The following is a 25,946-nucleotide window of genomic DNA, read 5'->3' on the forward strand; positions in this document are numbered from 1 at the left end:
CGAACTGCATTACAAATGCAAGTGGCTTAATAAATAAAGAGAGCGGAGGATAATAAACATGAACTCAAATTGTACCAAGGTTTGAGACTCAGCTGGACTCTGTGTCATGTAACAACTGCTGGAGAAAGAGTTTGCAATGTGAAAATGTTCAATGGTACATTTGCTGAAAGGAAAAGCTACTGTATCTGCTCACTGATAGCCGTTATAATCACTTTAAGGGATGGGGTGGAAGAGTCCAAGTGGTGCTGTCCTTTTTAAGGACTTTAATCAATACGGTAAATACCCAAGTTCATGTTTTCTACTCTGTGCTGGTTTAATGGTGAGAAAGGTTAACCATTTGTATGGAACCCTAAGGTGTTCAGTATTAAATAAATCAAAACAGACGTTTTGAAATTAACAATCATGTGAATAAATTATATAAAATATATAAATTAACCAACAATCTGTAAAATAACTAAAGGAATACTGAACTCATTATTATGTCATGTTATTTCATTAGTTAATTTTTATTTGGTTATTGACATTTTACTTCAAATGTTTGTTTTAATTTCATAATGACATTTTCTCATATTTCAGATCACATTTTATTTTATAATTTCAATATACATGACAATGGTGTTGTCATTGGCCCCTCACCTTGCCCCATGCCTCCTGCCTCTCTTTAACCAGCTGCTATCAAATTTAGCCCTTTAACTTTATAGGTAGCTCCTGTTAGAATGACAACAATTTCAAAGTTATTCTCAATCAGCCCTCTCGCTGCTGCTGCTGCTGCTGCTGCTGCTGCTGCTGCTGCTGCTGCTGCTGCTGCTGCTGTAAATAAACACAGACACAGTGATTAAACCTTTTTAGCTTTTAAATCTTAGCTTGGCAAGCCTGCACATGCTAAGTTTACAACCTAGCTGACTAACAAGCTAGGCAGGGTTATGAGCTTAAATTATTTTTCAGCATCAAAGTGAAAAGACAGTGTTAGCTAGCTCCTGTTAGCAACCAGAGAGAGAGAGAGAGAGAGAGAGAGAGAGAGAGACTGTCTGGCTTTTTGCTCTTCTCAGAGTTATGTTTCTATGAGGAACATATTTAGGAACAAAACGCAGCCAAAGTTACTCTGAATTTACCGGCTAGCTGCTGATGATGCTATGTAATAATTCAAGCTTGCAGCTGTACCTATCTAGTCAGACGGCTAGGTAGGTAGGTAGTGTAGCATATGTAGCCTTGTTTAGCTGCACAGGAGGTTTTAGTAACAATGTCTGTGTACTATGTTTATTTACAGCCGCTGCCTCCTCAAGTTGGTTCATTCGGAATTACTTTGACATTGTTGTCATTCCAGCCAACAGGAGCTAACTGGCTACATTTAATAGCCGTTGTTGAGCTAGCTTAAGAGAGACAGGGGGACGTGTGATTTGGCTGAAAGGTGAGACAACGGTGACATCAGTATAATTAAAAATGACTTTATGAAGTAAAAAGTGACATAAAATAAAACTATAATTGGAAAATAAATCATGAAATAAAAAGTAAAATTTAAAAGATTTCAATTATGAAATACAAATGAACTCCAATAAAATTTCTGAAATGATCCCAAAATTATTGTTTTATGATTTATAAATTGAACACAATTTATTCATAGAATTCTTTATGTTATAATTTATTCATTGCTAATTTATTCATTATTGAACGCTTTGGGGCTCCATACTTGTGGAAACTGATTTCCTGAGGTTATTTGAATATCAATTATTAACATTATATGACACCTTTAGGTGATAATCTCCTCTCACGCGTATGCCTACAATCCATTTATAGATTCAATCATATCCATATTTAATCAATGCTTGCCTCCATTTTAACTCAAATTTTCCAAAGAAAGAAAAATAATTTTTACTTTTGATATCATGTAAATAGCCACCAGTACCTGGAATCTCATCAGACAGATCAGAGTTAATGAAGATACAAAAGTGTATGTAAAGCACTGAAAGTGAACAAATGCAGATTATTTGAACCCCACTACAACTTCAGGTCAGATTGGTGGCATAACTATTTACTAATTCTGACAGTTTAGAAATAATGATGAGTGAGTTCATTTATTTTAACCGTGCAGTGGAAATGTCTTTTTCGAGTGCCTTTTGGAAGAAAGAAGCCTATTTCGCAAACACACACAGTCAACTTGCTGTTCACAACTGTGTTTATCCTGTGAATATTAAAATCTAAACTGTAAAGTGGCGGGGGACATATTGGTATCACATTACACAACCTGTAAGTAACTTATTTGAAACCATAAACCCTGCAAAGTTGACTGTTTGATGTTGTTGTGACTCTGGGATTATTACAGCACAAGTGTCATCAATAATTAATGCCTGGAGACATTAATAAAGATTTGCCTTGCGCAAAAAATTGGAGCTATGCTAATCTTTTTATACATGATGAAACTGACATACTGTTGTGTGTCGTAGTTACTATGTTAACAGATTGTCTTAATGCTTTGTGTAACCAATAGAGGGCAGCCTTAGTGTTGAGTACGGTAGAGGGAAAAGCTATTTCAGCACATCATGTTTTGTGTTTTTAGGTGTTCAAATCTTGGCCTATTCCTACTAAAAAAACACTTAACACTCACTAAAAAAATGTTTCAATAAAAACATGAATAGAGAAGGATTCAAAATACATTTTGTATGTAAATAAAAAAGAAAAAGGAATTTAAAGTTTTTCTCATTTGCTTTTTCACAATTGTTGTAAATAGGGACAAGATAGGTGAACATTGACAGTAAGAAACGTGTGAGTAGAACGTGTGTGGATGCTATTCTGGTATCTGGTCCTTTGTGACCAGTGTCTTATACTTTTATTGTGTGCATGAAAAAATAATACAATTCATTCACTATGACTTTTTTATCACTTTTTTCAACGTACTATACAATGACTTTTTCGATATACTATACAATTACTTATTATCACTTTTTTCCACATAACATACTATTTTTCTTACTGTTTTCGACTTACTATACTATGACTTTTTGTGACTTTTTTCGACATACTATACTTTGACTTTTTTTATCACTTTCTTTTCAACATACTATACTGTGACAATTTTTGACATACTTTACTTAGACCTTTTTATCACTTTTTTCGGCATACTATACAATGACTATTTCATAATTTTTTTCGCCTTACTATATTATGACTTTTTTTGACTTTTTTCGACATACTATACTATTACTTTTTTCAACGTTTTTTACACTGACTTTTTTCAACATTAAAAAAGCCAGAAAAAAGTCATAGTGACTTTTTTCTGGCTTTTTTGCCATACTATTCTATGACTATTTGCTACATACTAAAATGTCTTTTATCACTTTTATTTCGACATACTATACCTATGACTTTTTCATGACTTTTTTTTGACATACTATGACTTTTTTTTGACATAATATGACTTTTTTTTATCACTTTTTTTGACATTCTTCAACATGACTTTATCACTTTTTTTCGACATACTATATGACTTTTTTGTCAATATACTATTCATTTTTATCACTCTTTTCAAGATACTATACAATGACTATTTTTCAACTTTTTTCGACATTCTATGACTTTTTTCAACATTCTATACTATGGCTTTTCTATCACTTTTTCGACATACTATACTATCACTTTTATTTCAACATACTAATATAACTTTTATTTCAACATACTAATATGACTTTTTTCAACATACTACACTATGACTTTTTTATCACTTTTTTCACCTTGCTAGGTGAAAAAAGTGATAAAAAAGTCATAGTGTAGTACGTTTTTTGACATACTATACTATGACTTTTTTTCGTCATACTATAAATTACTTTTTATCACTTTTATGACATACTATAAAATTACTTTTTTCAACATTCTATACTATGACTTTTTTCGACATAGGCTACTATACCATGACATTTTTTAAATACTTTATCACTTTTTTCGACATACTACACTATGACCTTTTTAAATAATTTTTTGACATACCATGCTATGACTTTTTTTTTTATCAATTTGTCGACAAACTATACTATGATTGTTTTTATCACTTTTTTTTGACATACTATACAATGATTTTTAATCACTTTTTTGACATACTACACTATTACTTTTTTATCCCTTTTTTCAACATACTATTATACTATGACTTTTTTATCACTTTATTCAACTTTTTATCACTCTTTCAACATCCACTATGACTTTTCAACATACTATACTATGACGTTTTATCATTTTTTTTGACATACTATACTTTTTTCGACATTGTATACTTAATTATATTACTATATTATGACTTTGTTCAACATTCTATATTATGGCTCAGGCACGTGCACACATAGACATCAAAAGGGGCTTGAGCACCTGCCCTTTTTCCTCCTCCAGAGAAAGTGCCCTTTTTTCTGGATGCATGTTTTTTATTTTATTTAATTTTTTATAATGAATATAGCCAATATTCCTCTTTGCACACAGCTTCCCTGTCAAACAAATATATTTATTTTATTAAAAAATCTAAATATCAGATCTGAAGATTAGACTTTGTCGAGCCCTCCCTCTCTCTCTCTCTCTGTCTCTCAGAAAGGCAGCAGTCCTTTCCAGCTCCTATCCCAGAACGGACAAGGTGGAGGGTGGGGGTGTGGCCTTGACCAACTGCCACTTTGCTCGTTTGAAAGCCTTGATGTCTCTCTCTCATGGGTGGGCCCAAGTCTCTGGGTGGGCAAAGCAGAGAAAGGGGAGTTAACCTTGCTCCTTATGACCTCATAAGGAGAAGATTCCAGATCGGCCCATCTGAGCTTTTATTTTCTCAAAGGCAGAGCAGGATACCCAGGGCTCGGTTTACACCTATCGCCATTTCTAGCCACTGGGGGGCCATGGGCAGGCCGGGGGAACTCATTAATGTTAAAAAAACCTCATAAAGTGAAATTTTCATGCCATGGGACCTTTAAACATGTTACCACAGAACTTCCCCAGTTAAATGAGTTAAGAGTCTTTTCCCCCTTAAAAGTTAGGTATAAATATGTAGATTATTTTAGAAGAAATCTACAGATGCAGCCCAAAACAAATACCATCTAAATATGTATTTTGGAAGTTTCATTTCAATTAAAGTAAGAAGACATGGAAGCAAAATAGATCAACATCTCAAAATTGACCAAAACATTAGAAAAGTGTTCCGGATTAAACAGTAAATTCATTATTTTGATCGTAGGCTCCTTATCTTATAACTGTTTTTTTGTCATTATTGGTGCAGTGTTTTTTACTGTAAAATTAACAAAATTGCAGCAACAGCCTTTTTCAGTTCAGTGTCAAGATATTTGTTGAGACTTTTTGAAGTGTTATTTATTCCAATAACACCAAAAGAATTAAAATAATTTATTGCCATTTGCAAAATAAACAAATTCTTAGTAAAACTATGTCTGTCTCCTTGGTGCTGTCGCATATTCTAAATATACTTGAAACTAGTAGCATAGAAAACACATTGTGGCAGTTTCCTTTGCTGTTCGTGATTAACCTGAGGAATACTAAAAAGTCTCTGTGTGAACTGATCATTTTGTCACAATTGCGTAAGTGAAATAAGATAAATTGGTAAGGTAGTCAGAGTTGTGTTAATATATTTAGTGTTTTGTTTAAATTTCATATAAATAATTATGTATAAGGCCTTATTTTTCCTTAAGCCCCTTTTTGACTTTACATACTACACCATGGTTTTTTTTAAATACATTTTTCACAAAAGTTTTACGTGACTTTTTTCGACATACATCATTTATGACTTTTATACTATGATAAGTTAAATGTTTTGAATGAGTGAAGGCCTTTAGTTGCACAAATTAAGTGTTGTTCAATATTAAATATTGTGGGGATTGCTTTGAGTATTTTAGAAAGTGGGCTTGAACAATTGAGAAAAAAACCATAGCATACTGTATTTTTAGGCGTTAAAATTGTGGCCTATTACTAAAACCACTAATAACTTACTGAATAAATAGAGATGGGATATAGATAAATACTGCGTAGAGAGATACATGCAAGAATTAAACTGTGTAGGCCTGTTGCTGCAGGATATATGTGAGAAGTTAGTAAAACTGCCCAAGGGTAATTTTGTAGCTGACAGCTGACATTGTTAACATAGTTAAGTGGAGTCACCAGTGACTCATGGAAAAACTAATAAAAAGTGGCTTCCACAGCCTCTGGTGGAGTCACCGGGGACTCATGGTAAAACTGGTCAAATTTGGCTTCAACAACCTCTGGCCTGCAGCTCATTCTGAGGAAATATCTCAATTTTTCTATAAAAAATAAAAAGATGTATAAAAACACAGATGCGCTATCTGCTTTACGCATGAAGTGTTTTATTAAATAATAAAAAAAAAAAAAACATGAGCCATATGTACAGGATATAAAACAAAGACAAAAATAGATCATTGCTGTTAATGAGAGAGCATGGAGGAAGGGAGAGGACAGTATTAATTTGTTAAAGGCATAAGGGCTGAATATGAAGCGCTCTGTGTGACATGAGTCAGAGCCACAACCTTTTTACGAACTTCCAGTGAAAGTTACAAAGTACTCGAGTCATCCGAGATAGGGCTAGACTCCGTTTTACCAGCCCCAGTGCCTTTCTCAAGCAGAATAATGGTTCTTTAGGCACCAGTTTATTGATTCACATCTAGAAACAAACACTTTCCAAATCTACCTTTACTGTACCTCCCTTCTCAACAAACTTTATGGGTTATGTCAATTTCTGACATATCTAAAGGGGGGAGCATTTCCTAAGCAAAAACGGTGAAGATGTTTAAGGAACAGTATCTACAATATTACATCCAACAGGACCATTTTGTCTAAAAAAGGGGGACTTGGATTTGTACAATTTAGATTTCAAGTGTGATTTACAAAAACATCTCTTACCAAATTATACTCAATGTCATATGTTAAAGAAAGTATGTTTGTATAATGTACATCATTATACAAATAAAGAAGAAACAAAGTAAACATTTAAACAAATACTGTACATTCTACAGAAAAGCACTTTACAAGAACAAAAATACTATAAACAATAAGTTATATCGCTTCCAGAGGGTTGTGGTAAAAACTATCTACTGTATCTATCTATCTATCTATCTATCTATCTATCTATCTATCTTACAGTACACAATTTAGAGACCAACCTTTAGTTGTCAATCTTAGTTTTGGAAATCTCAGTTTTCACAAACCCGTTCATCTGGTCAAAAGGATTACGATTAAATCATTTGAACATTTGCAACAAAAAAGGTAATGGAATCAACAAGGGAGACAAAAAACTGTACATGTAACAATTAAAATACATTAACATCTAAAAAGCATATTAAATTGAGATTGATATGAAAAGTCAATACTAAACAAGATTAGGTCAGATCCTAGTATATGGCTGGGCCGTGTATGGTAAATGTGCTTAATTGTGGCCAAATGGTTACAGGGATAATCACCGGTGGTGTCTATAATGTTAATATAGATATTAAAATGTTCATGTATCGTGGTCCCAGTGATATTTATTTGTTGTGTACTCAAGTAGCAAATCACATAACGTGGTAAAGATATGTCTGAGACAAATAATTGAACAATCTTATTGTCCTGGATTACGCAGCTAAATTGTTAGTGTTGTTACTGTTACTCTGTTAAAAACAGACCTGTAGGTTTCAACCTATGACATTTATGAACCGCAGCCTCAAAGGTTAATTGTGAGGAGCTGCAGCATTCATTCATGGACAAACATTGTAGCATACCTGCAAACTCAAAAGGGCTGAAAAAGGGGACACATTTCCCCCCCCCACCATTTTCCCCGTGCTAAAACAAAAAAGGAGCACAAAATGACAGTCGGTGACATTAAATAACTGCTTGTTAATTGCTAAGGCCACAGGATCAAAATTAAATGATTTATTAAAAATGTAATAACAATAAAGTATAACTTATTTCACCAGTAAATTCCTGTTAAATGACAAAAACCAACCACTGGATGGGAAAAGGGTATTTTACAATAACTTTGAATGCAGCATGGAGGTTGAGGCGAGTTTCAAGTAAATGCAACATGTGTTTTTCTGACAACAGCAGCTGCACACTGTCATACGTTCCTCTCCAGTGAAATACAGACAGACACTTTTACACCGTTTAGCTGTCAGCATTTTAACCGTGTTTACTCCAGCTGCTAGCTAACGGTAGGCTAACGTTACCTGCTCTCGAGTGTAGTGTTAACTAGCATGACATGCGGCGATGTTTAGGTTGCCGTCCGTTTTGAAAGCATCAGAGAGAAGCGCAGGCATTTCAGTGGCACCTAAATAATGTACCGAAATCTGCGTTGCAATTCGGTCCGGTAGATAACGGTAGTTAAGGCACCGGTGCCGTATTAGCACCGGGTCTTGGATCCCCCCCGCCCAAATAAAAACTCTCCGGATCTACACGATTCATGTGTATGATATTTTCCGATTCAAAATGGCGATTTTCGCCAAAAAGCGACTAGTTTGCAGGTATGCTGTAGATTTAATACTACCTCACAACTTTATGGTTTATTTATTCTCTGCTCATTTCGGTGAACCGATAATATCTCTGCCGGAAACTTAACTTTCTTTGCGCTACTTTCAGATGGTTATATTTTACAGAAGTTTTAGGCCTTCTCCTTTTTGAACTGTGAGTAGTTTACTAAAGCACTGCTTCCTTTGATTTTCTCACCCCTGTCACTTAATTATATTTATTTAGAAATAGCCTCATGTAACTGCTGTTTGTTTTTTCTAAACTACGTAACCCTACACACTGTGTGCCGTTCCTCTGCATGTAGCCTATTCTGCCCGTGCTCCTGAGCCTGTGCATTAAACTGTTGAAACAGGTGGCAGCAGCCACAACCACGTATTGAGGAAGTTAGTCAGCTGATTGATGGCCAATTGCGAAGATAAACGCCTGTGTTATGCCAATACATTTTGAAAAGGCAATAGCCAATGGGGAAAACACCAACACTCAAGTCATAATACCAACACTCTGACCAATGGTGGAACTTCATTACTCCAGCCAAAAAGAAATCAATCCAACAAACAAACAATACTATAAACATTTCAATATTAACAGTTCTATCAGTAGAAGTAAATATAAGTAGTAAAAATGAATTACGGTTGAATAAAATAAAAGCGATGGGAACTCAGCAGATAAAATTGCAGAGAACAAGTTTCAATTGAAACTAAACAAGAACCTTTGTGAGTTTTTTTCACAAGTATAAACAAAAAGGTGAATATGATATTTTAGTGGTAATGAAAGACAGACCCATGTTCAGAAACACATCCCCAGCTCCCAGATCAGTCACAGGTGGACAGATATATCAATTCCACTTTTATTGTGATTAAGGAGCTTGTTAAGTGCAAATCTAATCAAATTCCTCAGATCTGCGAAAATATCTGGGTACAGCCATGCAAAGAATATGGAACAGACAGGTGCAAGTATGTAAATGAAATCTGGAATTAGCCAATTAACTAGAAGGATTATTAAACATAACATACAGATCGAAGGGTCGAAAAAGTAGTTTGTCACCCTTTGTGCTGTTAAAAGCATTTAAAAAAACAAACATTTTAGTTATCCGGTTTATGTTGAAACAAAGGCCCCAAAATGTCTGTAAATACCATTGCAACACAGTCACAATATGCAATACATGGATAAACACAGATGGATAATTTACGATAAACAACTAATTTCATACGATTTTAAAGGGTGCCGAGTACACTTACTGTATGGCTGTTCTCTGGGAGCGGGGGGCACAAGGATGATCTGTAAAGCACGTACTTCAGCCTCAGACATCCAATTGTACAGTATAGATCAACGTTGTCCATGTGCTACTGACCAAACTGCACTGAGGCCCTGATTGACACTGTAAACCACACAGACTCAGTGCTACCCTGTTTACACAGAAACAAACAAGTTGGTGCAATAAACCAGACATGTTAACTCGACTGAAGGCTTTGTTAGTTAGGTCCATTCAAAGCATGTGTTATAGGCAGGTAAATATCTCCCAGAAGGGCTAAGGCTAAGTTCAAACAGACTGATAGAAACAGACGCCAAAGAATTTCTTATAATGGAATAAGTTCCACCCTCTCGTTACTTCCGGCTTCTGAACTTGTTGCAGTTTCACTCTTGTTCCGGGTGCTCACAGGCGAGTGCAGAAGGAATGGGACTCTATGGAGCTATACCCAAGGGGGTAAGCGAGCATCTGGCAAGCGTAGCTCCCATGGCGCCATTTTGATGCTAACAAGCACTCACCCCCCTTAGCATTCCATTGACTGCCATTCATTTTGACGTCACTTTGACAGCGAATAACATTTGAAGCGTTTAAATACTCTATTTGTCCATTGTTTATTTCTAAAGAAACACGACAATGTATATAGGCTCAATTACCTTGTATCTCACGTTATGGCTCTGTAGCAGACGTTTTTTGTAAAAACAGGCTAAAGATTGTGTCATAATCACGCAACTTACTGTCGCATAGTAGAGGAATTACCGTACAGTACAGGAGAAGCTCGCAGGCAGTTTCGACTTACATTAGCTGTTTAAGTTTAATTACTAATGTTAACTAGCATTTCGGTTAGCAATAATTAGACTGTGCCTAGGTTATCTAGACACATGCTAGAAAGAGGTTTTCTACTGTTTTAAAGACCATGCCGAAATATTTACTCTGACATTCTGGTTCCGCTTTGGATGCCGTCAATCGGGACCTCTGGTTGTAATAAGTCCTTCACTGACCAATCAGCATTCATTAGCAGAATGCTAGCGTGCTATGGGCAACAACGACTCAAACTGTAAGAAATCGAAAGGACATAAGTACTCGTTAATTCAACTTTCGACCTATAATCCATGTTGAACTTGCAAAAACTACAATCAAATCTGATATTTCTCAACGACAATCAGGCAAAAGAGACTAATTTAGCCGTTTAGCTCCATAGAGTCCCGTTTCTTTTGCACTCGCCTGCAATCACCCCCAGTGGAATTCTGGTGGAACTGCAACCAAATTCAGTACAAAGGGGCTGAATAGGGAGTGGAAAGGCTTTCCGTTGACCGGTTTTGCAGACGCCATGGCCAAAAAGTAGCTCTGTCAGTGTCTAGCCATCGAGTTAATCAGCCTCCAAGTCAGAGGTAAGACGTGTGTGTGGCGCTTTCTTGCTTCTCCTCCCTTTAAACCCAGGGCTGCGTTCCAAGCCGCCTCCACTGCAGCATTTGGCTGCCAGCTCAACCAGACTGCTAAAATGAGTGTAGATGCTCTGGCAACACTCCCCAGGTCTACACGTGTGTGCATCAGGGGCTGCTGCCTACTTCCACGTCACTGTCGTTAGGAGCGCCCTTGTAAATCGGCATCTCTGTCTGCGGCGCAGGCTCGTATTTGCGTGGGGAGGACCTTTTGGCAGCTTCACTGCTGTTCCTAATACCATAGAGGAAGTAGATAGCGAAACCTATAGGGTAGAAGAGAGGCAACAATAAGTTACAAAACAGTCACATGAATAGCACTAGAAATAAAAACACAATTAATAATTTTTAAATGTACCGATAACCATCCAGACGGCGAATCGGCACCATGTACCCCGGTCCAGCTGCATCATGAGGTAGATGTTAACGAAAACACTGAAAAGGGGCAACCAGGGAAGCAGAGGGACCTTGACAGGACAGAGAAATGAAGGATGTGAAACAAAACAAAAATCAGCATAACTATTTTAAAATGTACCTGGCTGGTTCTGGTCAAAGTACCACTCAGTAAGAGAATCAGAGAACAATGTGTGACAAGGTAAATAGGAGGTGGGCATTTAGCCACTCAGAGTCACTAACAGTGTAAAAATTGCTAAAACAAAGACAAAACAGAGAAATCTCTTTTGTGTAACATTCAGGGTCTGATCATTACCTTGAAGTTGAGAGCCTCTTTGCTTTCAGGCTGCCTGCAGATGATGATGAGACAGACGATACAGAGCAGAGTCAAGATGACACAGGGCACCACAACTGCTGGATGCCCGGCCTGCAGCATTGTGAGACAGTTGGCCAGGATGATGCACAGTACAGTGATAAAAAACGCTGCAGAGAGGCAAGAAAGAGACTAAGTTATTTAGAATGGTGGCTTATTTTATTACATATTTTACTAGGTCTTATTCGCTGTTAAAAAACGCATTTATCAGCCGAGACAAGTCAACAACTTTCCTTCCAGCTTTAGATTTCTCCCAGACACACTTACAAATAATAGCAGTGGTGGCGTAGACAATATTCCCAGAGGTCTGCGTTGGGGTCTTTCCACTTGGGCAGAAGAGCAGCTTGGCAGTGAAGGCCTCTCGGAGCGGCCTCTCCATGCCGTACTCATCACCGCTGTCCCCTCCACTGACGGCAACCTTCTCCCCTTCCACCAGCTCCACCAGCTTCTCCATCTGGCTCGGCGAACTCAGGCTGCCTGGCTGGTACCTGTGGAGGGAAAGAAGTATATCAGAGTGAGTGAAAAAAAGGGGGATATTTTTCAGTGGCATAACTAGAAACAACCCCCCCCAATAGATAGAAATATTGGCTGCATACAAATAGGGGCTTTCATAAAATACACATTTCATTCAGTTTAGTCCACTGCCTATGGGAGATTACTTTATCTGTACACAGATTATGATACAACTATTGTTTTAAACTGGCTTCATTGATACTTGATAATGATATTAGTGCAGCAGCTGCTTGAGAGTATTTAACACAATATTACAAACTAGACAACTTTGAGAGTGTGGTTGTAGAGAATAAAAAGTTGCTTACCTGAGGATGAGGACACAGATGGCCACTAAAGAGTATGCCAACAGAGTTCCAATGGACATGAGGTCAACCAGAGCTGCCAGGTCGAACAGGAATGCCATCAGCGCTGTAAGGAGAAGTAAAAACTGATTTGAACATTTGCACTGCCACACATTCACACCGGAACTAGGATCCTTCTGAGGAACTAAAACTCGCTGCGTTTAGACCGCAGGGACCAGGGTATAAATTTAGGATATTTTCCAGGTACAAACATAAAGTCTTGATGCTGGCTTCCCGAATCATTTTTAAAAAAAAGACAGAAAAAAGGGAAGATTGCAAGCCAGTGGCCATGGTGAACTCAGTGTTTCCTGTATGTTGATTTTGCCGTGGCGGCCCGCCACAGCAAGATTCCTGCTGCCACGGTATCAGAAATAGGGCAGACGCACAACAGGGTTTCCGCTATGTACATGTAGCAGCGGCGCACCAACGTTCCTTCAGCTGTTTATAAAAAGTCATAAAGTCGTAATTACACGACTCTGCAGAGCCGTCTGCTCTACTGAACTCAAGCGAACGGTCATCCACTCTCTCTCCCCTTTAGGGTGAGTAACTGGAACAGTGACAGGACGTCATGGCAACCAAATAAACAACAGGGCGAGTACACGGTCACAACTGTGTAAAATGAGCGGTGACGTTAAATCACCGGTTTCAGGTCCATTTGCTGGATGGTTTCAAGGTAACGGTCGGTAGCTAACATTAGCAGATAAGCCTGTTGACAGCGACGTTATTGTTCATATTTTGGCACAATGTTTCTGACCGTAATAGTGGTCATAGTGGCTGAAAGTGTGATGTGAAATGATAAAAAGAAACTACACGCTGTTTTCAGGTACTTTTTGACGTTCAGTCTGCAGTGCGTTTACCCCTGCGACAACCAGCAGCCCTCATGTTGTTTTATACGTCAGCAAAATAACCTTCCTACTCTTCAGTCTTTAGACCGCTGTGGAAACACAGACAACAATGGGCTGAAGGAACCTTCTAGTTCCTTCAAAATAGTTCTGGGGACTTAAAAGATCCCAGAACCTTGTGTTGAAACTAACTAAAAAAACTATAAACGACAGCTCTTGGCAGACTTGACAGCACAGGATAGAAACAGCAAAGACAGCCTGCTGGCTCGAAGCAATGAACAGCAAACATGACAAGAAAGATACACAGGTAAAGATAAACACACAAACAAGAAGAGAAAACATGAAATGGAGGCGGTGAGCTTACCTGCAACAACGCCAGAAGCGATGGTAGCCAGGAGAGGAGTCTTTGTGCGAGTGTCGATCCTAGACAGAATACGGAACAGCAGCCCATCCTCTGCCATGGCGTAGATAACACGGGGCATGGGGAACATAGAGCCTAGGAGACTGAGAGAAGATCGATAGTATTAAACTTAAATATTAAAAAGCTTTATTTATAGTGTTATGTGAAGATACACCGTGGCAAGAATGCAATTTCCCTCCTTACCTGGTGGACAGTGCGCAGAGAGAGCCCACAGCCACGATGTATCTGGCAGGAGCCCAGCCGACGTGGCTGAAGGCCTCAGGCAGAGGACTCTGGGAGTTCAGCTGGTAGTATGGCATCATGAGGGTTAGAGCAGCAGACACACCAAAATAGGCGAAAAAACAGATCAGCAGCGAGGCGACAATGCCAACAGGTATGGAACGCATTGGGTTCTTTGCTTCTTCGCCTGAGGACAATAGGGGGGAAGAAATAAATGAGGATTAGTTGATAAAAAGGGATCACATGAAACAAAAGGGAAACAGACCATCAATCATGTTTTCCAACAGGTGAGATTTTGTGCTTGTTATCATAAAGCACGTAAATGTGTTGCAGTCTTCAGTCGTCAGCCCAGCATTGTTCAAAGATGATGTGGAAAAATAAAAAAATAAAATAAATAAAACTATCACAGGTGTACTTATGTAATATTGAATGAAAACTCAATATCCACTTCACATGTGTGTGTCTAATGTGTATAATGTCTGTTTACCGTTTATATAGACATTTCTGTGAACCCTTTCTCTACATCACTCATCAGGGAAATATTACGACCACTCACTTGTTGTGGCGATGCAGTCAAAACCCACAAAGGCGTAGAAGCAGGTGGCAGCACCAGACAGGATTCCAGTCAGGCCAAATGGAGCAAAGCCACCCACGCCAAATTCCTCCTCGACCCTGAGTGGCAAAAGACAAGATGCACAGTTTAACAATCAAACAGGTGAAATGGTAAAACTAGGAGTTCATTTGCTAGTAACTGTCAAATACTGACTTGTCAAGGCTGCTGCCGTTGGTGCCGTTTATGAAGATTTCATAGTCTTCTTTTGTCAGGTTCCAGTTGGCTGTGTCCCCCTTAACAAAGCCAGAGATGATAACGAAGCCCAGAACCACGAGATTGATGCCGGTGAATATCTTATTCACCAGCGCCGACTCGTTCACACCAAAGGCCAGAAGTCCTGAGGGCAAGCCGAGAGGAGAGAGAGAATTCATATTCCAGCACCAATAACAACGTGTCCTGCTATGTGGGTGGAAGTGTTTGTACTGCATAACATCCAACATGCCAACATTAGTCGGCGACACCAATCCAGCAATTATCTATTTCTAACACTGCTACTGGCATGTCACACTAGCAGCAATATTAGTGTGACAACTGTTCTGGTTGTTGAGCAGTGTTTTTCATACAATGCTAACAAAGGTTAATGTGGACTGCATTAATTAAACACATTTTTAATATACACATTTATAAAAAAAAAAGCTATGGAGCATTATCTGTTTCACAAACCTTTGTCACAGCTTGCATTTGTCAATGAGTTGCAAGCCAAGTTCAACCAAAGAGGGATGTTCCTTCCTCAGATTGTTTAATTAAAAACTTTAAGAAGGGGTAAAACTTTCAGTATATCACAATTTAAAAAAAGATTACAGAAAAGTGTATGAATAAAAAATAATATTTGTTTCTTAATTTCTTCTTTCCCATCATTTTAATCATCTTGCAATCTCTCATATTTATCCTATCACCACTGAAAATAATGACTGATGATGAGCTGGGCTAACTCACCAGTGAGCAGCAGGACCAGGATGAGGGCGAACAGGTCGGGGTAGTCTGCCAGAACGTGCCCTGGCACCTCCATTGTCATGGATGCTTTAAAGAAGTCAGAGATCTTTTGCTCAACTAAGCTGTCAAACGTTGAGCTCCACGCCCTGGCCACGCTAGCCGTACCTAGAAGAGAAAACAGAAACTTGTATGTCAACAATGTAGCGACTGGGAGACACTCTTACTTGGGATTTTGGCACACATAAAAAATGCATTTGGAAGCACTGCAACAACTCCTCTGAAACTTTAGAAAGCTCACCTATTACATAGGAGAGGATTAGGTTCCAGCCTGTGATGAAGGCCCAGATTTCTCCAACTGTCACATAGCTGTAAAGGTATGCAGAACCTGTTTTGGGGACACGGGCTCCAAATTCAGCGTAGCACAGGCCGGCCAACATGGAGGACAGCGCAGCGATGAGAAAGCAGAGGACAATAGCAGGCCCTGCCTTTTCACGGGCAACCTCGCCGGCGAGGATGTAGACACCGGCACCGAGTGTGGAGCCCACCCCCAAAGCAATGAGGTCCAGGGTGGACAGGCAGCGGGCGAATCGGGTCTCTTCACCAGAGCAGTCTAATGCCCGGCGGCGCAGCAGGATTTTTCCAAAGTTGGACAGCTTATTTGCCATATTTGCTGTGACTGTGTGTGGGCGCTGAACCAGGCTTTGTGTTTTTAATCCTTACAATGTGGGTGTGTGCGACTGACACAGCTTAAACAGAACAAGTGTGACTGGTCGGAGAGTAAAAGCTTTGAGCAGATGGTTAGGTCCAAGTACTTGTTTAGTATTGGTCCTTTAGTGCAGGTCCGATGACTTAGGCAATAGTTACTCGAGCACACACACACACACACACACAACAGGAAGTGGCAGGTCTGTGGTTACAGTATTTTGCAGCAGCAGATTAGGACCTGTGAGAAAACACAACAAGAAAACAAGATTTTAAAAACAGGGAACTATTCAGTAATTGCCAAAGCTTACATTTCACAGTGTTGGCACTGTGAGGGGGGATTACAGCATAATTTCTTTCCAGGAAAGGTGCTCAAACTGCAGGGAAACATGACAGGGTTTAAAAAGAAGACAACACAGAAATGCTCAAAGAATGTCACCTCGACGTTGTCTCTCCCATCTGGGCTATACAAATCATTTTTATTTGTGGTGATAGATCACACAATACGTATGAGTGGGGTTTATATGCATTCCATGTGAACCCAGGTAGCACCAGCGATGTTGGAAACCTTTCTGGAATATTCCTCTCCTCTTCAGCAAAAAGGAGATAAGTCGTTGGCAAGTTTGGAGAGACGATGAAAATACAGGTTTCACTACACGGAGCACATGTATAAATACCAGTTATGCAACTTCCAGAGAACTGATACTTTACGGAATGGTAACGCATCATGGGACAGTAGGAGGCACAGAGGGATCTCATGAAGACAAAAGAAAACTTAAATTCTATCCTACTTAATTTTTACTCAACAAATAAACCATAGAACCATAGTACACACCCATATAAAAACACCTTGTCTAAGTCCTCACCACTCCCTTACTGCGAGAAAGAACTCTCTACTACCCATGTTGTTTTTTCAGCAGAGAGGCCGACAGGGAGAAGCCTGGGAAAGCCAGAGGCTGTGAAGGGATGGCATGGTTGAATTCTGCAAGCTAATATCAACAAGGGAGAGGAGGACAGCGTGAACTAGCAGCTCGATAAGGTGAACCAGCTGCACTGGGAGGTTGATATACAGATACAATACACTGCAACTATAAAAACTGACCCTTACCCTATATAAAAACTACAAGTTCAAATAACTAACAATTAACCCTTGAAATTTAATTAGTACAGAGCCCCTAAGGGGACATGAGCAAAAAATAAATAAATCTAAAGTTTAGTTTCATGTGTGCAACATGAAACCTTTGCGTGCGCACATTAAAGTTTCGTGTGAGCACAAGAAACCTTTTCGTGTGAGCACATGAAAGCTGTGTATATTGATGTAGCCTGGGCCATACTGGAGACAGTGACAGCTAGAGAAATGACTACAGTACAGGAGTTAGTTGCACTGTATTTTAATCTAGGTCTTCATTATAAAGACATTGCTGCTTTGCTTGCAAGTCGTCACCATTATATTGTTTCGATAAGACATTTAAAATGGATTTTAAAGTCTTGTAATCTGTTCTGGCGCAAGGGATACAGCGATTTGGATTGGGCAATTACTTTCATTTATGAATAGTTACAAACATCTGGCCAACTCCACGGATATAGGTGGATGTAGTTGTACACAAAATGCAAGGAGAATGGATTAAACATAAGGAAAGAGGATGTTCGATTAATTCCACGAGAACTAGATCCAAGGGGTGTTGAACTCGAGGAGACGGCTCCGTCGCCAAAACTACTTTGCTAAAAGGGCCCAATTATATTTGTTTTATATATGGAATCATATATTATCTGGTATATTTAGACTTTTAAGGAACGCTTCCAACCCATCTCTAGCCGCCATCCTTTCTAACCGGAGTTCTTTGCTGCAGTGCTGCTGACTGTGGCACTGGCACTGTTCATAACAGCGCAAAATAGGTTTCAAAGCGCGCGTTGTCGGCACACATGAAAACAAATCTAAAGTTTAGTTTCATGTGCTCACGTGAAATTTTCATGTGAGCACATGAAACTAAACTTTTGTTGCTTTTTTTTGAGTCATGTCCCCTTAGAGGCTCCGTAAATTAGTACTGTAGTACTTTAATCATTTTTTATGATAACTTTGTATAACAAAATCTCCTTTGAAAGACAAGTTTTACTTTAACCATAGTGTATGTAAAAATGCATTTGGGTGTGATAAATGTTATGGTTCCTTAATCGAAATGCAGTACATAGTTATATTGATTACTGTCCCGTGAATTATCAATGATTTAAAAACAAAAAAAAACAACCACACAAACGAAACTATCCTCAAGGACAGCGGCAACACATTTTACGTCAGTAGTAATGTGTTTATCAAGTTCAGGAAAGTAGAATGATAATGATTACACCAGTTTCTGCAAAACACACCGTGCGCATACACACACACATACACGCAAGAAGAGCTCATAACAGGCCAAGGACACCGCACACCTGACCAGGGGGACAGATACAATGTTTTTCTGTTTGTCTTTGGAGGCGGTCAGATTCCGGGATGGATCAGAATACACAGACAGGTTCGACGTAAATCACAAATTGAATGTAACTTAAAATTTGCGAGCAGGGACGTAAATGCTGAAATGCAACAAAACACATCCCACAGAAAATGTTGTATGAAACATGGGCCTGCCTAAGATACTAAACTATTACTACATTGCTTTGTGAAGTTTAAGGTTGATCTGCTCAAATAAGATTAGGCAATGTACTCGCAGCTGCTCCTGCTGAGTGACTCATTCAGATTAAATATACTTCTCTATGTTCTGAAAGACTCATTTTAGGAGCCAAGACTATGCTGTAAATCAGTGCTTTTTTAGAGGGAGGTGTCATTTTGAAGGGTGAAAAATGTAATTAAATAAAAGCTACTTCATAACTTTAACTCTGGGATGTCCATGAAGAGCCACAGTACAACACTGAGACAAGCTTTACACATAGTGTGTAAAGCAAGAGTGAATGTCATTAACAATCCAATATTTGTCTTGGTCAAAATGGCTCAGTGCTTTGCGTCTAATCTTACACGTTTTCACATTTCTTTATTGTGGTATGTTATGTCTGAGTTTGATTACTTCCCACTTTCTCCAGCATCACAGGGATCATAAGCCTTTTATTTTGGTAAAGTAATAGAGTAATTGTTTGAAATAAAATGTACAGTGATGATTATCAGTACTAATTTGCAAGAAATGCCAGAATGATTAAATGATGCATCACATTGTTATTTGAGGTAATGCACATGTAGGCACATGCAAGTCTCAGCAAAGCCTAGCTTCTAAAGTCAAGGGCGAGGCAAGTTTCTTATCTGCAAATACTAGACTACATTTACAAGTACTACAACAGCCACTGACATGACTAACTATTAACAATTTGGTAAAATGGACTATCATTCATCAACCCATTTTGCTCTTTGGGGAGCGTAGGTCATTTGTGAACTTCCTACAGCTGGTTTCAGGGTGCCAAATGTCCACCAGCCAAAGGACTAGTGATGTTCAAATTTTACCAGCCACTCAACAGATTACCATTGGTTTTGGGCTGGTGAGTGAAGCAAATCTACCAGCCACTTAGCCATATTTTACCAGCATTTGGCTGGTTGGTTCGGTTTTGGATGGTCTTCTCTGCTTCCATCTAGGAGGACGTTTCCTTAAGTTCTGCCTCCACAAACTTTTCTCTTGAGGGTTCCAGGTTAAGGGCCTGTCTAGTCATGTTGGAAAGTGGTTTCCATAGGGTATGCCCAATCTAGGACCACAATTTTCTGTGTTTCTCCTTTTGGGGCCAGTAAAAATATACAAGGGGCCAGTAAAATTCTGATCTACTGTGGGGAAAAGAAGTTATGTTGGACATTGTAAAGTGAATTTTTCTTGGCATGTATGGTATAGGGTGGAGCAGCGTCAAAGGAAACACTGCACCTAGTCTGAAGCCATCAATGCAGTGATACCAGATTCCTTGGTGTAAGTGCTGAGAAGGAGGATGCACATTTCAGGCCTATCAAGTCACTTCACCAGTCAGGGAGCAAAGAGAAGAAGTGAAACACTAACCCAGCAACAAAAACTAGGCCAACTGTGTGGCACTGTGTGACTGTAGTCATCTACCTGGATCAGAGGTTATGCAAAAATGCCTTTTCACACTTATAAAATGCTTGAAACCAAAGATGGGGGGGCAAAGAGTGCCAACAACCATTCACATGGTGTATTTTTGTTGCACTGTCAAATTTTCTTCTTACCTTGTGTCCAGTTAAAACCCAGGTTAATCTACTGCTTCAGGCAGAACTTGCTTGCTCCACTATTTCACTTGCAAAAGCAACATGAAGCAGTTATCACTGGTGTTCCTTTTTTAGACAGATTTTAAAAAGGAAGAAGAAGAAAATAAGATTTTCAGCTGTAGATTAGGCTGTTATGGTCTAACTTTGGCCTGTTCTTTTTCGTCGCACGCAGGATACAAGCGCTCACAATGTTTCAGTACAATGACAATATTCTATTAATACCATAACAACAACATAACCTACTTATCAAAGCTCTTATAGTCTTACCATTTCAAAAGAAAATATCCTGCCTAATACAGTTAAGTGTTGGGAGAAAAAAAGACAAACACTGTCAAACAATGAAATACAAACAACAAAGAGAGCACCCAACAATAAACATTCAGCCCTCTGAAGACTGATGGGAAACTGGTACATAGTGGATATTCTCCCACTCCCCACTTGGTGTGACATTCCAGTAGCATGTTCCACTCACACACCAGGAACTGAGATCTGAGAGGGTCAATGCTGTGTCAATAAACATTTATTACTAAACTACTGTGCCCAGCTGGCTGTGATCTCCCCAGGGGTTCAAACCAACACCGCACACACCTTCACAAAGCAAGACTAAAGTGCTCAACTGAAACTATGCAAACTGTAAAAGCACTCTTAACATTGGGACAATTTCATTCTTGACTGAAAATTAATCAAACATAAAAACTCATGAATATTCATTTGTTGGGAAATGTCTTTGTATTTTCCTTTCAAAGTAGGATTTTCTTTCATGTCTACAGGCACCTTAAGGTTACAAAAGATGCGGACCTGCTTGTAGTATGACCTCACATAAGGGTGGTCCCAGAGTAGATGCTTGAGCCACCTCTACCCTAGTCAATGCAGTCACGTCCACTAGCTACTAATCTTTTCCTTGTGGTATCACGAGGGGTGCCAGTTTGTGAAAGTCGGGCAGATTTACTGTATGCCAGGTTGCACCGAGGTGTGTCTCAGGAACGTATCGTCGGCAAGCTTCATTACGTAACAACCCACACACACACACACACACACATTAAAAGAGCAGTGTGCTAGACTTGGTTTGAAAAGATGATTTATGTTTAGTTGGGTCCTTCTTTACTTTCTTCAGCAACATCACAACCGGAGTATATTCAAGTTTTTAAAAATGGGACAAACTAATAAAAGGCTCTTTATGTGGAAGGACTATGACCGACTACTTGGGCCAACAGTGCTCCGGTTACAACAGGCTTCTGGGATAATGGTCCTGTTCCTTGACTTAGCATTGCTGTAACTGCTGCCACAGACTGTAAGAGGATTATTCGGAGAAGAGACAAACCAGCTAACCTCATTATAGCTTGTTGCTGCTTCTCATTTCTATCGATAAAAACAACGCATGGCTTTGTTTTGACTTCCACCTTTGACGACAACCACAACAACGCTCTATGGTTATATAACCAGACACATTTTTTTCCCTGCTATACAATAGTAGCATTGTCAAATATCTATAATTATCCATTGCAAAATGGAAACTGTCATTTAGCCACAAAGTTCTGCACAAATCTCCTCCCATGTTAAACCCAAAACATAATTCTGAATTATTCCAAAATTCTGCACCTCATGTTCCTGATATTAGTCTCAAAATTCAGAAATGCAATTTTTTTTTCATCTGCTGCTTTTAGGCAGCTTAAGCTTTTGTTCTAAAAAAGTAAGAACTGATTGTATTTCTTGTTTCTTCTTCTCAAAATGTGCATTGAAATACAGTCAAAAGTTTAGATTAACTGAAAATCCTGTATCAGTCTATCCCTAATAATAATAATAATAATAATAATAATAATAATGATGACAACTTTACTGTTATATGTGGGGCCAGCCGCTGTGCAAAGGGAACAACAAGTTCAGTACCCTGTGGGGTTTATATCCATTGAAAGAGATGCATGTGACCTTGCGTAACCCTGCAAGATATACCGTATCATGACGGGCCGTACAGGCAGTGAACCATTCTTCAGGCATCACAAACACACACACAATGGTTTTGTTTGAAGTTACAAATAGTTTGTCTTTTGTGCCAGAAATATATGTTTGTATGTATAAGATACGCTTTAGTTTCACATAAAGGCTGCATGTGTTTTGTTAACGTGTGTGTGTAAACTAAAGTATGTGTGGCCAGACCGACCACTGAGACTGAACTGAACGACCCTTTAAGTCACCTGGCTGAAAACCAGCACTCCTGCCAAAACTGCTCTGCGCTGTGAGATGGAATGTGACAAACTAAGGATCTGTTCACTTTCCCATCACCTTTGCCAACACCATTAACATGAACAGAAGTACAAATATACACATATAAGAACAGATCAGCTGGACACCTAAGAATCCCAAAATATGGCTTTATGGCTACTAAGTTACACAGGTGAGAAAAGATGAGGCCATGTATGCAGAAAAACGTGACAGTAGTGTTCCATGTAATTTTTCACTCCAAGTATTTAATTATGCTTTGACTAATAAGAAACTTGACTGGAACCTTTCCCAGCTTCTCCTAGAAATATGTTAACAAAAAAATCTCAAATATACCAAGTCAAAATTTTGAAGAACATATATCAGACCCTAATACGAACGAAAAGGTGTGGTATGCACCCTTCCTGTGTGTGTGGTTAATTGTAGGTTTGGTTAAATGAAAGTGATCAACAAGGTGCAACAGTTAAAGTACAATAGACAGCCCAGAGAGGTTTTTCTAATAGTTTGTTTTATCCCACTGATGTAAATTTACCTCTCAGTTTAATGCAATACAATTCAGCTCACTAAAATGACCATGGCATTGGAGCGACACCTCTCAAAAAAATTAACATGACATCCTTCAAGGTAAGATTTATTTTAGTGTTTTTGTATTGGAATGTATATTTTAGTTGTTGCTAGGTGTAACTTTACCTAAGATAAAAAAAAAAAAAGCATTGTAATTTCCCCTTGCGGGATTAATAAAGTATACATTATTATTATTATTATTATTATTATTATTATTATTATTATTATTATTATAATAATAATAGTTGGCAAATGATGTACATTCCACTCACGGACCAATAAAAACAACCTGACGTCTTTTAACGTTTTGAAAAATGGTAATGCCATAGGAAATCTGGGGTTAACTTGTCAATAATAAATAGTCAACAGTCTATGGCAACAGCATTGACAAAACCTGACACATTCAGTCATTTGGCCTTTAGGGGTTTTGTATTTTTGCTGTACTCAGCTGAAATTACTGAGTGTAAAAATAAATTTAAAAAAAGTAACATGGCATGTCGACGTATACCTGGTTAGTGCAACAACCTCTCCACTCCATCAACCTGACCACCGGCAAGTAGGTTTGGATTACATTACACATCCCTACTCTCTGCTCTTGTTCACCACCACAATAGTTACCCTAGCTACATTAGAGTAGCTTTAAATCGGCTGATGCAACCCAAGCATGGAACCCCATGGACCCAGACAACAGCTCGTGAACAGTTACCCGAAATGATCACTGCCTTTGACGACACTCGCGGGTGTTGGGCATCAAGGCTACTAGAAAAAGCTACATTAATTAACACTTAAAATAGCCTTACTTACAGGCATGGTCATCTATACTGGCCGATGTTTAGCTGTTCATCTGGCTGATAGTCTGTCCATCTGTCAGGGAATGAGCTAGCTCAAATAGTCTCTGGCTAGCTACGTGGCTCCGGGTCGGTTCTCGCGTGGTGCAAATGTTGCTTTCAGAGATTACGGAAACATCGTTAATTACCTTATGTACACGCTTGTCTTAGCAATTTTAGCGCACGCTTAACTTAACACTTTTAAACATAATGAGTTAATGTTGCGTCATCTCAGAGTCAAATCTTGCACAATAAAGTCCGTTTTGTGCAATGATAATTTATTAGATTTTTAGGAATTCGGCACTTTAGGAGTCTTTGAACGCAGCATTATGGTTAACCCACGCCTTACTAGTAGGGTGCGCTTGGCTAGGACCAAAACAATGAATGAAAAACGCAAGTGATAACCTGGTGATAACATGGTAACGTGTCGCGTCGAGTGTTTAATGTTTTATTAAAACGGTTTAAACGGTTTTCCACAACGGTCACCTCTTATTTAGCTAATGTCCCATTTGTACTATCTGGTTTTTCCGGGAACGCATCTGACTATAAGCTCATTCCCCGCTCAAATGACAAATTAAGTCGCCTCACAAAACGTCAACTAACGTTACTGTGAATAAACGGAACATTTGTGTTAAACGATCGGCTAGAAACATTATTATTTCAGCTCAAACGTGAAGCACCAAGCAAAGATGAGGTACGTTATGTTCTTTGTAAACTAAACGTCAGTTCGCCAATACAACTCACAACACGAGGGAGGATTGCATCAGTCCACTTCTAACGTTACGACCTAGTTAGGTACAATAAACGATACGGGCGAATAAAATGTCGTTACAAGACGGCTTTGGCTAAAATGTAATGTTTAATTGTATCAATGAATGATAAAAGCCATTACCTTTAATGCCTTGTAGGCGCTGTCGCCGTGGTTGCTGATGAAATATCCCGCTCTGTTGAGCGTGTGTGGTTTTGATCCGTCATCCGGGAGGGGCGGGGTGTGTACAAACAAACTGACGCAATGGGAGGTGGAGCCAGAGCGCGCTTTCCATTAATGAATGGAAATATACCGTAAGAATAACTTTACGTTTCTGATAAGGTTGCAGTGCTCTTGTCAATAGACTACATAAGAAATCCCGAGTGACAAAGAAAAAGAGAAGAAATAGAAGAAGTGTTTAAGATACAGAAAGTAAGCATTGAGAGCACACACATTGTGTGCACGTGCTTTCCCGTAGTAGGAATGCCCATATATAGAGATCTAGTCCGTCCCAGCTATGTATAGGCCCTGCGTGGTTCCACTCTCTCTACACTATATCCGCTGTTGCTTTGTTCCGCAGATTAAAAGAAAAGGAGGGAAAGACCAAAGTATTTCTTTCGTGTGCCAGTGACCCGGCAATGCTAGAGGGTCAGTGGTGGTGACAATGTAATTGTTAAACATTTTATTTTTGTGTCACTCACTGACTGAAACATCATCATCATCATCATCATCATCATCATCATCATCATCATCATCATCATCATCATCATCAAATATCATCTGGCCTGTGTATGATGGCATTCTGTGACATAATGCATGCAAATGAGGGGGCAC

At 38.9% G+C, this 25,946-nt stretch overlaps 1 protein-coding gene across 2 annotated transcripts; it reads right to left on the reverse strand.

Annotated features, from left to right (window-relative positions):
* Positions 1-10,814: 10,814 nt before the first annotated feature.
* slc7a3a (solute carrier family 7 member 3a) lies at positions 10,815-25,337 on the reverse strand. Of its 2 annotated transcripts, none has more exons than XM_028595134.1 (12): positions 25,257-25,337; positions 16,110-16,754; positions 15,815-15,976; positions 15,032-15,215; positions 14,822-14,937; positions 14,230-14,452; positions 13,990-14,129; positions 12,748-12,850; positions 12,197-12,417; positions 11,873-12,039; positions 11,522-11,630; positions 10,815-11,429 (listed from the first exon to the last, which is right to left on the reverse strand). In XM_028595134.1, exons 2-12 carry the CDS (start codon positions 16,474-16,476, stop codon positions 11,275-11,277), a joined length of 1,947 nt encoding a protein of 648 aa, XP_028450935.1. In that variant the 5' UTR covers positions 16,477-16,754; positions 25,257-25,337; the 3' UTR covers positions 10,815-11,274. The 2 variants fall into 2 exon arrangements, with proteins under 2 accessions (XP_028450935.1, XP_028450936.1); XM_028595135.1 differs by lacking the exon at positions 25,257-25,337 and adding an exon at positions 24,342-24,449 and having other exon boundaries at positions 11,275-11,429.
* Positions 25,338-25,946: the final 609 nt, after the last annotated feature.

Source organism: Perca flavescens, chromosome 13 (assembly GCF_004354835.1).
Source record: "Perca flavescens isolate YP-PL-M2 chromosome 13, PFLA_1.0, whole genome shotgun sequence".
Lineage (NCBI taxonomy): Eukaryota > Metazoa > Chordata > Actinopteri > Perciformes > Percidae > Perca > Perca flavescens.

What these genes read in the sequence shown, in the direction of transcription:
- slc7a3a (XM_028595134.1), bottom strand. Translation starts at nt 16,476, where the DNA reads ATGGCAAATAAGCTGTCCAACTTTGGAAAAATCCTGCTGCGCCGCCGG. An exon ending in TGACTGCATCGCCACAACAA is followed by an intron (nt 14,453 to 14,821) that starts GTGAGTGGTCGT and finishes TATTGTCCTCAG; the next exon opens with GCGAAGAAGCAAAGAACCCA. An exon ending in CGCTTCTGGCGTTGTTGCAG is followed by an intron (nt 12,851 to 13,989) that starts GTAAGCTCACCG and finishes TTCTCCTTACAG; the next exon opens with CGCTGATGGCATTCCTGTTC.